At 51.3% G+C, this 12,405-nt stretch overlaps 1 protein-coding gene across 1 annotated transcript; it reads left to right on the forward strand.

Moving 5' to 3' along the window:
• The first annotated feature begins 3,228 nt into the window (after positions 1–3,228).
• On the forward strand, positions 3,229–6,368 carry HSBP1 (heat shock factor binding protein 1). Its single transcript, XM_045796091.2, has 4 exons — positions 3,229–3,384; positions 3,870–3,936; positions 4,521–4,641; positions 6,112–6,368. Exons 1-3 carry the CDS (start codon positions 3,340–3,342, stop codon positions 4,637–4,639), a joined length of 231 nt encoding a protein of 76 aa, XP_045652047.1. The 5' UTR covers positions 3,229–3,339; the 3' UTR covers positions 4,640–4,641; positions 6,112–6,368.
• The last annotated feature ends 6,037 nt before the right edge of the window (positions 6,369–12,405 follow it).

A 12,405-nucleotide genomic window follows, 5' to 3' on the forward strand; every position in this document is an offset into this window, starting at 1 on the left:
CTCTATCGAGTGGTAGCACGGAACCGCACAAGGTCATCTTATCGGGGTAGTTTGGCTTTCTATTTTTTCTTTTTCACCACTTTTATATTCCGGGAGGAAGGAGTCCATGGGAAGGGGCAGGTAAGTGGAGGAGGCACATTCCTGGAGTGGGTTGAGGGGTCCAGGGCCCAGCCCCACACAGGAGGCAGGACACCCGGTGTGGTGGCTGAAAGGCCCGGAGTCACGCAGATGCAGGTACTTACGGACACCCGGAGGGTAAGACGCAGGTGACAATAGTCTCTATTGTCCCAGCAAAACAGAAGATAAAGTCATCCTCGGAGACGGAAGGGATGAAACACGGGGTTTGGAAAGACCGGGGAGGTTTGGACCATCCACGAAAGGCCGGGCGCTGGCTCCTGGCCGGCACTGTGGCAGGTGGCCGCTCCTCCGCAGCGGAACCCCGCTACTCGGGAGGACAGCGGAGCAGGTGAAGGGCCGCTGAGACCAGCGTCGGGTCACGACGGTGCCGGGGAAAGACGAGTTTCAGGTTCTCCGAGCGCCGGCGGTGCCCGCTGCTTCTCTGCTCACAGGACACACGCAGCATCTCACTGCCCGGCAGCCACCCGTGCGCATGGGCGCATCCCTGAGCGCAGGGCTGGCGAGGGAGGGGCGCGGAGACAGCCCAGCAGGACCTAAAGAGCCAGTAGGAAAGTATCACGTTAGCGCCCATAAAACTGCACCGTCCTGAAAGGGGTGAAGGGAATTACTTCAGTTACACAATTAATCTGGAAAGATCTTTAAAAAAAAATGCTAAGGTTTAAAACAAGGGTTGTTCAAAACCGAAATTTTAAAGGTTAATTGCTAGTGCCTTACACATAATTCAATAGTTTTGCTAATGGACCAATATTCAGTTAAGTTCTGTGGTCAACCTTACAAAGTAAGTGTATCAGCCATGAGTATAAATCAGGAAAATTTTTGTGTAAAGCAGATGTTTAAAAGATCTTGGTCTCCACACAGAAAAAGTATGCTTTCTGGTTAAGAGAGAAAAAAAAAAAAAGCCTCCACTAAACAGTGTCAAGAACTTTTTTAAAGATTTTATTTATTAATTTGAGAGAGAGCATGGAGGGGAAGGGCAAAGGATGAGGGAGAAGCAGGCTCCCCGCTGGGCAGGGAGCCCACCCTAGGGCTCCAGCCCAGGTCCCAGGATCGTGACCTGAGCCAAAGGCAGATGCTTAACAGACTAAGCCACCCAGGTGCCCCAGGAACTTTTCTATCAGGATAAAAAGGACTCGAGAATGCTGACAGAAACACACACACACTAAAACCAAGCAAACCTGTAGGTCCTAGTGCTAATTTGTGTTCTGTGTTGCTCACAGCCCTAAACCAGATCTGGCTACAAACCCAGGGTGTGCGGATCCAGACTCCTATGCAGAGTATGGGAGCCCCAGTGACTGGGGCAAGAAGCAAGAAGGCCTGAAATCCCACCCAGCCTTGGCTACTCATGAGCTAAATCATCCTGGCGCTTTATGTAAACGCTTTATAAAATACAAAGTATGATACCGATTTCAAGCGCTATTACTTTACCAACTGCTTTGGGTTAAATTGCCCCCCCACCAAAAAAAGACATGTTGACATCCTAACCCCTAGTACCTCAGAATGGAACTTATTTGGAAACAGGGTCTCTGCAGATATGGAAAGTTAAGGGGAGGTCATACTGGAGTAGGGTGGGTCCCAAATCCAATATGACTGGTGACCTTACAGGGAGAGAGACACACAGGGAGAAGGCCACGTGAAGACGGAGGCAGAGAGGGGCGGGATGCGACTACAAGCTAAGGAACACCAAGATTTGCCAGCAGCCCCCAGAAGCTAGGAGAGAGGCACAGAACAGATCGCCCTCACGGCCCTCAGAAGGAACCAACCCTGCCGGCACCTTGACTTCAGACTCCTGGTCTCCAGAGCTCTGGGAATATAAATGTCTCGTTTGAAGACACCCAGTTTGTGGCACTTTGTCACCATGGCCCCAGGACACAAATGCCAATGTCAGTATATACAGAGGAAAATTCTCAAGCAATGGTCCGATCGAAAATACATTCATACTTGAAGACCGAGTCAACAGTATTCTAGGCAATGTCCATAGATCCTTCTAAAGCTACTGGTTCTCAACTGAGGGTGAGCCCCCCACTCCCCAGAGGCCCTGGAGACACTGGGCAGTCTCTGGAGATATTTTTTGGGTGTCACATTGAGGTGAGGGGGATGCCACTGACATCTAGTGGGTAGAAGTCAGGAAGTCCCTCAGCATCCTACAATGTGTGGGGCACACTGCACCCCCCACAACCTGAGCTCCCAATTCAGCAGCAGTCCCCTCCTTAAACACCCAAATCCAGTCTCTGAACCCTGCCGCTGACCTCCCCTTGACCAAACCAGAAAGCTTCCCCGCTCAACACCGTGGAACATCCTGTTGGATGAAAGAAGCCGGGCGCTTGGGAGGGCTTACTGTCACATTCCACTTACACAAAGTAAAAACCCAGCAACACAAACGATTGTGTTAAAACTGAGGACACCGGTCACCCTTGTGGGTGGGTTGGGGGGGGTGACAGGAAAGGGGCTGAGGGGCTTCCTGGAGGCTGGCCGTGTTTCTTGAGCTGGGGCTAGTTAACACGTGCGGACTTTATGAAAAGACGCTTAGGATTTCTACACCATCCAGAACTTATACTTAAATCAAAAACCACCACCTGCCCCTCTGAGCCAGCACCTCCTCCGCTCGACCGTCTGGGGAGAAGGAGAAACACCGGGTCAGGGTTGTGACCAGGCCTGCAGCTGGGCAGCGGGGCGCATGGTGGGAAGGCCTCTCACCACGGGGCCTCCGTTTCCCCTCCAGTGACCCGACTCCCTTCCCCCGACTCGGGGTTTGCGGGGCTCTGTTGGAGGACAGGTGGTGGCACAGGCCTGGGCCTGGCACCTCACAGGAGCCCAATAAGTGCTTCCCAGCGGGCCAGACAAAACCAGCGCGTCCTTTAACGACAGCCTAGGAAAGGACCAAGACCACTGCCCGCTCCAGCGGGTGCCACTGGGGCTGGTTCCCCTTTTCTCCCTCAGTGAGGGGAGGGGCTGGGGCGGGACCCTCAGGGGGCGGGGCCGGGCAGGGCGAGAGGGGAGGGGCGGGGCCTCGCTCGGAACGGAAACGCGAGTGCGCAGGCCCTTCCTGTGCGTGCCGCGAACTACGACTCCCACAACGCCCCGCGGTCCCGCGGCTGGTCTCGGTCGTCGCGAGAGGAGGCCGCTGGGGGCGGTGCGTGTGCGCGGACAAACGGAAGTGTAGGTGACGGTTCAGACTTCGCCGCCAAGCTGGGAACCGGGGAGATGGCCGAGACTGACCCCAAGACCGTGCAGGATCTCACCTCGGTGGTAAGGGACGCCTGCTGGGCCCGAGGCCGTGGGACCCCCCGGACCGAGGCGCCCTGTCGGCGGCGGCGAAGCGCCGAGTCTCCGGAGGCCGGGTTTCCAGCGGCTCCGCGGGCGGAGGCCCCCAGGCCCAGCCTGCACCCCCCAGCCTTACTCGCCTGACCTGAGCCACAGCCCCCACCCTGCGGCCCCCCCCCCCGCTCCCGCACCCCCAGCGCTTTCCGCACCCCTCACACCCCGAGGCCTCAGCGAAAGACCTAGCGAACTGTGATTCGCGGCGGCCGCGACGGGAAGGGGTCTTGCCAGCCAGTCGGTGTCATGGGGCGGGCAGGGGAACCGAAACCCGGGGGCGGGTTGGGGGGAACAGCCCCTGCTAAAGGCCGCAGAGCTGCCCAGAAGCCCGGGAGGAATGGGACCAGGGCCCCCGTCCCGACTCCAACCAGGTGTCCCAGGGTGAGCGCGAGGTGGTCTGTCTTCCTGTTTCTCAGGTGCAGACACTCCTGCAACAGATGCAAGATAAATTTCAGACCATGTCCGACCAGATTATTGGAAGAAATATCCTTTGTATGTGTGGTCAGCCTCTGTGGGCCCTTGGCTTCTGTGGTCCGGGTAGCGGTGTTGATAAATGTGTGGTTTGCAGGCCAGCTGCAGACATTTACCACTTTTTTTTTTTTTTTTTTTTTTAATTTAACTGAGCTTGGATGTAGTCTTCCTGGGCGGTTCTGTGCCAAGAGCTGGGGATACCGCTGAGCTGGACCCCTGGCCGTCAGACACTTCCAGTCTACCAACAGTAATGTCTAGTATGACTGTGGACTGTGAGCGAAGCACTGGATGTATATCTCTGCTCTGGGCCGCCCCACAACCTGCTGAAGTTGTAGTGTTACCTTTGTTTAGCGGATGCAGACACGGCAGCTTAGAAAAGTGAAAGAGCTTGCCCGGGGTCCCGGTCGGGGAAAGGGCAGGGCTGATGTGTGATCCTTGCCCCAGACTCCTGTACTCGTAACTACCAGAATGTAACCCTACTCATTGGAAAAGCAGTTTCACGGAGACAGTTGCGTTTAAGCCATAGCGTCCAGGGCCCCAGAGGGAAGGGATGAGAGATGGGAGGTGCTGGTGTGTGTGGCCTTTAACTTCACCACTTGATGACATGAGCAGTCGCATTGACGACCTGGAGAAAAACATTGCAGACCTCATGACACAGGCTGGGGTGGAAGAGCTGGAGGGTGAAAACAAGATCCCTGCCACACCAAAGAGTTGAAGGTGAGGGAGGCGACAGTCTCAGGGTGGTGTGTGTCACTGGAACTTTGATGTGGCCAGGCTTTCGATCAATTCCCAGCCGTGATCCTAGCATCTCTTTCATTTTCCTGGTTTTTATTAATTAGACCTGTATCCTTAGTAGTTAAGATAATTGTTTAACATTAGGTAATCCCTGAGTTTATATCATTGCAGCCAAATACCAACAAATGTGTTTTGTTGGCCTGAGAATTCTTTACCACTGGCAGATTTTTTTTTTTTTTTTGTAACCCAAACCCCACATTGCCACCTTCAACTTCATAAATGCCTTGAATTCTAAGGGTTCTCTTGGGAACACCCCCTCCACTAGATAAATGCCAGGACAACACCTGATTATGACTTGAATGAACCGGGTTAGGCCACAGTAAGCCTTCATCCTAGAGTTGATTTAAATGTCCATTATGGGGCACCTGGGTGGCTCCGTCGGTCTTCCTTCTGCTCAGGTCGTGATCTTAGCTCAGGTCATGATCTCAGCCCCATGTGGGGTTCCCTGCTTCATGGGGAGCCTGCTTTTCCCTCTCCCTCTGCCGCTTTCTCTCTCTGTCTGGTAAATCTTTAAAAGTTAATTAATTAATCAATTTCCACTACGTAGTTCCAGATATCTGAGGAATGGGTGGATAATCAGCAATAGCCACGTAGCAGGACAGCAGGACACAGCTGGCTGCCTCAGTCTCCCCGTAGCAGGTTTCTTCGTTAGAATAAGCCTTTCAGGAGTATGGTGGTTCCCTCACTGCAACCCAGAATCATTTTGAAACTTCCCTTTTCTCTCATCCCATTTTTAGCATTTTAATTCCCTTTAAAAATAAAGGTTACTGAGCATTTTTAGGTAACTAGAGTACCAATCAGAATATACAGTAAAAGATACCAAATTCCTTTTTGAAATGTTCTGCGCATGTCCTGGCTGGACCAAATTAGCAGTAGCTGTGACATACAGGTCGCTTTGAAGTCCAAGAAGAGAGAGACTTGGGAACTAAAAGACTTCGAAATTCACTGTCATTTTAACAGGAGATTGGGTCAGTTCACTGTGTGAGTAAATCACACGCTTGTTTTGTGTGGGCTGTCCTCATTATTCCTATAGAGAGATGATTTGGAAAATGTCCTGCCAGCCGTAGAAGCTTCTCTGGGTCTCATGCCCCACGGCAGTCAAAAGTCCCGTCAAGTGAGTGAGACCATCCTATGGAGAACTGCAGGACGGAGACTTTCCACCCCAGACAGGGGTGATCCGGAGGAAGAAGAGCTGGGAACGGATTCAGAAGTTTTTAAATAAAGATTTCCACTTAAATCCGTTGTGGGATCTTTGCTGGGGCATCGCGCAAAGAAAGTACGTCTAGTCCAGTAGAGGCTTCGCAAGGACTTGTACCGTTTGGTAGTGGTACGAGTGTGTGTGCTCTGTCCTCGTAGGAGCATAATGTGTTGACGGGTTTTCTTTTCCAACAGGCGGCTAATTCACACCGAAGTCCGGAACACCGTTTTTACAAGCCGAGAGAAGACCGAATGGCTTTTTGAAGCAACTGCTGTGTGTAGACAGGTTTTCTATCCTAAGTGTGCGTTCTTCTTACCACATACTATATAGTTAGTCTAGAGTGATTCTCCCCCCAGTTTCTTGAACATGGTAACTCCACATGTTGGACCTTGCTTGGTCAGTCGTGCTGTTAAATATTAAACACTAAAACTTTGGCGGTTCCTGCATAAAATTGTCAACTTTTTTAGTGTATTTTTGTGAAGTCGTTGTTTTCTATCATTCCTTTTGTAGTAGTTGCCGTTTGATGAAAGTTGCTGTGTAATTTTTATTAGACATCGAGTAGACCCTTCAGTTATAAGTAGACTTTGTGAGGTAGGACATTTGGCAGGTCGAGGGCTCTTTAATTCTCAGCGCAGAGTGTCGAGCCAACACCAGATAGCATGTTGCTGATACTTTTCCGATGGTTAAAAAAAAACATTTAAAACTTGTCGATTGAGCCGCCTCTGGCGCTGCCCGGTTGCCAGAACTCAGCACTGACCCGCAGTGTCCTGTGTTGAGTCTCTGAAGCCAGAGGCTGACGGGCTGATGAGTAACCACTGCCGCGCGAGAATTGTAAGTTCACAAAACGACAGAACCGCCTCGTGTACCGACGTGCTCATTAGTTAGAGTTTTGCATGAGATTTGAATACTCGAGTAGGCCCCTGTGCTGTTCATCTACGGTCGTCACCACAGAAAATCTGGCAGGATTTTACAACCCAGTTCACCGTCTTGTCTGGGAGCTACTGCTTGGGAAAAGGAACCGAACAGGAAAACAGACCAGGGGAGTCCGTGCCGGTTGCTTGGCTAGGAAAACGATAAATGACTTGTAATCGGCTCAAGCTTTTAAGACTTATTTCTTTAAACTCTTTCTTACCTAAATTCTTACAGAATCCTGGTTTCGTTATCAATTGTAGAACATAGGGATAATAATACTCTTGCCACCCAAAAAAGCAGTGCCCAGAGCGCTAAGCCCGGAGGCCGGGACTGACTGTGCAGGAGATCATGCGATTGCCACAGCGAAGGGACTTTGTCTACAGAAAATGGGAAAAGTTGAGGAACGGTGCTGTGCTTCTTAGAAGGAAGCCCTGAATGGGGGAGCACGGTGGGAGTTTCTTTAAGTTTCCTCTATCACCAGTCGTGTTTGTATTGCAAATATGTACTATGATGAAATCCTCTGTCCGATTTATAGAAGACATAGGTAACACGAAGAAGTTAGTTTCTTCTGAGCTACGTGGATTAAGCACTGCTAACCACCGCGCTGCAGAAACTTCTCTGGTGGCCCAGTAGGTCGCTCCCAGGTCCACCTGGCAGAGGAGCCCTGCTCTCAAGCCCTGGACCTGGCACTTGGCAAAGACACGGCTGCTTGCTGTCGGGATGTAGGTAGGAGTTGTCTTCCTTGAGGAAGAGAAAGATTTCAGAGGCAAGCTCCCCGGACCAGAAATATCCGCCATGAATAAAGGTGCCTGAAATCCTGCTACTGATGCTTCCTTCGTGTCCACGTTGATTTGTTTGGTTTTCCGTGTTTTCGGATTAAAATGGACACACCGTTTTAGATGACGGCTGAAACCTCTGGAAGGATTAGGTCCCCAGAGCCGAAGGCCACCAGGGGATGGGGGTGTGGGTGGGGCTGTGCTGTGGAAGAGGGGAGCTGGGGAGCACCAGAGCCCGCGGCAGACTGCCCTCTGAGGGGAGCGGGGCTTTCCCACATCCTGGAGGCAGGCCTTTTCGAAGCACGTTCCCCAGGACACTTGTCCTTGGAGAAACACTAGCAAAGAAGGGTTTATGGTCACTTGGGTTTAGCAAACTTGCCTCCGAGTAGATTCACTTCATGAAAATTCACAGTGCAAATTAGCATATTAAAGGCTCTGAGGTCCCAGAGCAGAGTAATGTGATTTAACTTTCTCACCTGCCAGTTTCCAAGTTATTTGACCAAGGATCTTTTTTTATACTTAGCACCTAATTAACATTTCATTGAACTAGCGTGCTGTAAAATACACAGAGGAAGATAGCAGTTAAAGTAATCCAATAAATAGCTTCGGGTTCAGTTTATAACTGCCTGCCTTGCCAAGAACTCACTTGACCTGTTCGCCAAGTCTCCGGGCAGAGCCGTATTTAGCCCGATATAAAATAGCTTTGTGACCCTGGTGAGGCCTTCACGTTTGTAGGAAAGGATGGCTTTCATCAACGAGGAAGCGAGAACCTCGGATACCCGCTCAGTCCCACCACCCCGTGCACCCCATGAGCAGGTGCTCGCTGCCACAGCCCCCCTGGCCCGTCTCAGCCTTCCAGGCACAGCCCGGGTCACCTCCGGGGGCCGCTGGCCCCTCCTTGTGCTGCTGCCTCTGTGGCTGACACCCCTCCTGTGGGCTTGGAGCCCTGGCGCGTGTCTGCAAGGAGCAGCATGGACCCTTTCCGGTTCCAGGTGTGGTCTGGGCAGGGAAGTGTGTCACCTCTCTTATTCTCCAACTGGTTTGTGTCCGTTGAAAGGCCATGAAGATCTAACTTCGGACTGATGAATATAACGAGCATGGAGGGGCCTTGCACTAAGCAAAACGCCTCGGTTCGATCGAATGCCCTCACCTCCCAAACCCAGAGGCCCCATCAGCTTCCTCCCTGGGCCTCTAGTTAGTCCTGCTTTCCTTCAAGCCACAGGATTTTAAAACACTTTAATCTCATTTATCAATTTTAATTTTCTACTGTTTCATTTCTAGTCAAGTACCATCCTATGTGACCTCATCAGAAGAAACCTCGTGTATTTCGGGTAATTAAAGGTTAATTTGTCCTTGTGAGTTGTTGGGATCCTACCTGCACTTGGCAACATTGCTGCTAAGGGAACAGAGTTCTCCAAACAATCCATGTAAAATGAACTTTCTTTAACATCCTGTTTGTACGTTGAAGGTTCCCTCTAAGGATAATTGTGTTCCTCTTTTTCTCTTTTTTGTATTCGGTAGCTTATATATTTTAATCAGTTTAAGTGGAAGAATTGGCACCATCTGTTGTCACATCTAACCCTGAAAATTCACTGGCAACAGTCGACAGTCTAGCTGACACTTACTGAAAGTGTTTGTTAACAAACCACTGTGCCGGGCTAAGCATTTTGTTTCCATTATTTGTCTTAATCCTCAAGACAACGTTGAGTTAGGTTTCTAGTCTGATCAGTCTCTGTTTAAACAGAAGAACCCGTGGGTGAGTGGCAGTGAGGTCCCACCCCTGACGGCGGTGACCCTGCACCCCCCACAGCTGTCCCAGTGGCCAAGCCCACGCTCACAGCTGGGTTTCGTCTGCCTCCAAATACGCATGTCCGCGCTCTGGGAATCACTGACCCGCTACCTCTGCAGGTCTTGAAATTCAGTTTCCAAAAGGCTGATTTTGTGTTTTCAATTAAATATCACCTAACTTAAATAATAAACATGCTTGATGTGAATTTTTGTTCAGGATTTAAGCTATGCAGGGCTTGGAGAAAACCTGTACTCCTGGGCTAGCATCTTTTTTTGTGTTCTCCCGGACAAGTTATTTGAGAACAACTCAGAAACAAGTCCAGGTGAGTGTTTCAAATGTTTGCCTTGACAGCACCCCAGGGAATCCTAACTCCTGGTTCTCACATTCCTCTCTTTGCTCACACCTCATCAGTTCTCACACACGGAAATTCTCCGCGAGACCCCCGTGGGGGGAAGAAAGAGCCCCTCCCACAATGACCCATTTCCTTCCCATCTCATCAGGTCACTTTGTTAAAAAAAAAAAAAAAAAACGTGCACACATACACAGACAAGTGCAGAAGTCTTAAGAAGTTACCCACGCCGCCATCACCTGGAATCTTCGTCCACCATGAATGATGGTAAGTGTCTGCTTTTAGAGGCAGCCTCTTTAAAACTCCTTTTCAGTGAATGGAAGTGGGAGGAGGGGAGCCGTGAGTCACTGCCCAGAAACCAAAACCAGAGCAATGATGACTGAACTCCTCGGCCCCACAGATCACTTTGGAAATAGGAAGGGAGTTTGTTTCTACAAGTCAGGTTGACTCTTAGAAAACAATCAATTCTAATGTTTTGCCCTCATACGCTGAGGCTTTCACCAAGAGAGGTGCCTGAAAGTTCTTCAGACACCTGCCTAGGATTAGTTATATCGAATAGATCCGGAACATCTGCTTCCGTGGGCGCCTGGCCACTGCTGGTGGAATGTAATGCTGTGTAGCTCTCTCCTTGAGCAAGGCCAGAGCACGTGTGTGGACCACATACAGAAACGTCTCGTGGCTGCTCCCCTGCTTCCTGCTGGTAATCTTTATGGTGTGTTTATAGTTGCCCACTTTGTGGATGCATTTGGACCAATTATTCAGATTGGACCTTCCCAAGAGGAACAGTACCGTTGCCCAGTAATTAAGAACAGCCCGAGGTGGAAGCACTTCGCTGCATATAACCACAGCCTCGTAAGCCAAAGGCGGTGGCACGTCTTCGCAAGGTGCCAAGTCAGCAGGGAGGGCTGCTCTGGGGAGCGTGAATTCCACACCTCCGCAGGACCATGGAGGCCCCGGATTTATACCATCCTCGTGCATCCCGCAGAAAGAGAAAACTTTCTCCCATCATGTCTTTTTAAGACCCAAAAAAATGTTTCCCCAAAGGTGTACCTGCCTCACTGCCCATCCCTAAATGCCTGTGTCTGAAACAAGCTTTGGCAAGGTAACAAGCCCCACATGACAGGTGAGCTCTGATTCTGGTGTCTTGATTCTCACGACTGGCATCTGGTGGGTGGAGACCAGGGTGCTGCGTAGGACGGCCCCACCACCAAGAATTTGCCAGCTCCACCTGTCAGAGGTGGCGAGGTGGAGAAACCCCAGCGTGACCCATTCATGGTCCAACCTGCACCCCGGATGAGGCCCCTTCTAGTAGTTCCCGGATCCTCCGAGGAGAGGAGATAAAGAACAAAGCTAGGATTCCATCAGAAAGGAAAGGGGTGGCCGTTGGGTGTGCCACAGACCTCGCAGATGCAGCTTCCAGATTACAGATTGTAACACCGGAGACGGTTAAATGAGGAATTCGCTTGCTCTCAACCTTGGCTGCACAGGAAAGTCACCTGGGGAGCCTCCCCAAACCCCACGACCGGGCAGCCCCCAGACCCCCGCTGTCAGAGGCCCTGTGGCTGGGCCCGGCCAGCAGGCTTCGAGCTCAGCTCGCCTAGGCCTCACGGTCAGGAGCTGCGTTCCAGAAGGTCTGTCTAGTGCTGCTCGTGCATGACATCATTCCCCAAGCAGATCAGCTGGGACTCTGCCAAGCTTCTGTCTCCGCAGCTGCCATGCCCACCTGGGGAGTCGAGGCTGGCAGAGGTTACGTGGCAGTTCGGTTCACTTCACTTCAACCCTGGCAGAAGGATGGCTGATCCCCTGACAGCTGATGTCTTGCTTCCAGAGTCAACTTCAGGCTTACGTCACTGCCCTGCCCGCGGCATCCGGGCTCCTCAGAAACCACGTCGAGGAGGCACTCGAAGGTTGTTGACATTATCAAAGGTCTTCCAGCAGGAGCTTTTCTCCCCCTCATCAGCCCTGGAATAATCCATTCCTCAGCCATCTCTGCTGTTCCATTACCTCTTCCCTCTGACAGGTCCTTAGAAATTGTCATCAAAACCCAGTGAGTGTTTCCAGAAAAGAACTTGAAATATTAAATATCTGAAAATTATAGGCGTGTGATGCAGAAGAAACCCCAGTGAATTTTGATGGGCTGCGAATAATCATCGCAAGAGCCATTTCTGGTAATTTAAATATTATGGTGGTTCCTTTCAATGATACCCTCTCTCGGAGATATAAGAAGGCACCTGACTGATCCTGCTGCCAAATCCGATCGAGGTCAAGGATGAGCCCCGATTCTTCAGGCAACAGGAGCCCGGAACCGGCCCGGCAGACACGCTGCAAAGCTGGAAGAACTGCAAAATCACGTCCTACAGGGAAAGCGGTCTCTGACGTGCACCCCACTCAGGCGTTCCTCAGCCCGAACCGTGGTCCGCGGGCCCGCGGCAGGAATCTCAGAGACAGACTCTTCCGACGCCAGCTGTCCGAGTCGCGCCGTCTTGCTAGCCGCCTTCCAAAAGGAAGGTATATGACAGCCACAGGTGTGCACTGGGGTCCGTGAGCCCTCGTCACTGGCCAGACCTTCTACAGAGCCCTTTTCCCGAGAGGCTCATCACACGGCACATTCATTCTGCCGGCGTCGTCAAAAAGGAAAGGCAGTAAGATTCTGTTAGTGGGT

Source organism: Ursus americanus, chromosome 21, assembly GCF_024610735.1.
Source record: "Ursus americanus isolate L20-20 chromosome 21, mUrsAme1.1.p, whole genome shotgun sequence".
Lineage (NCBI taxonomy): Eukaryota > Metazoa > Chordata > Mammalia > Carnivora > Ursidae > Ursus > Ursus americanus.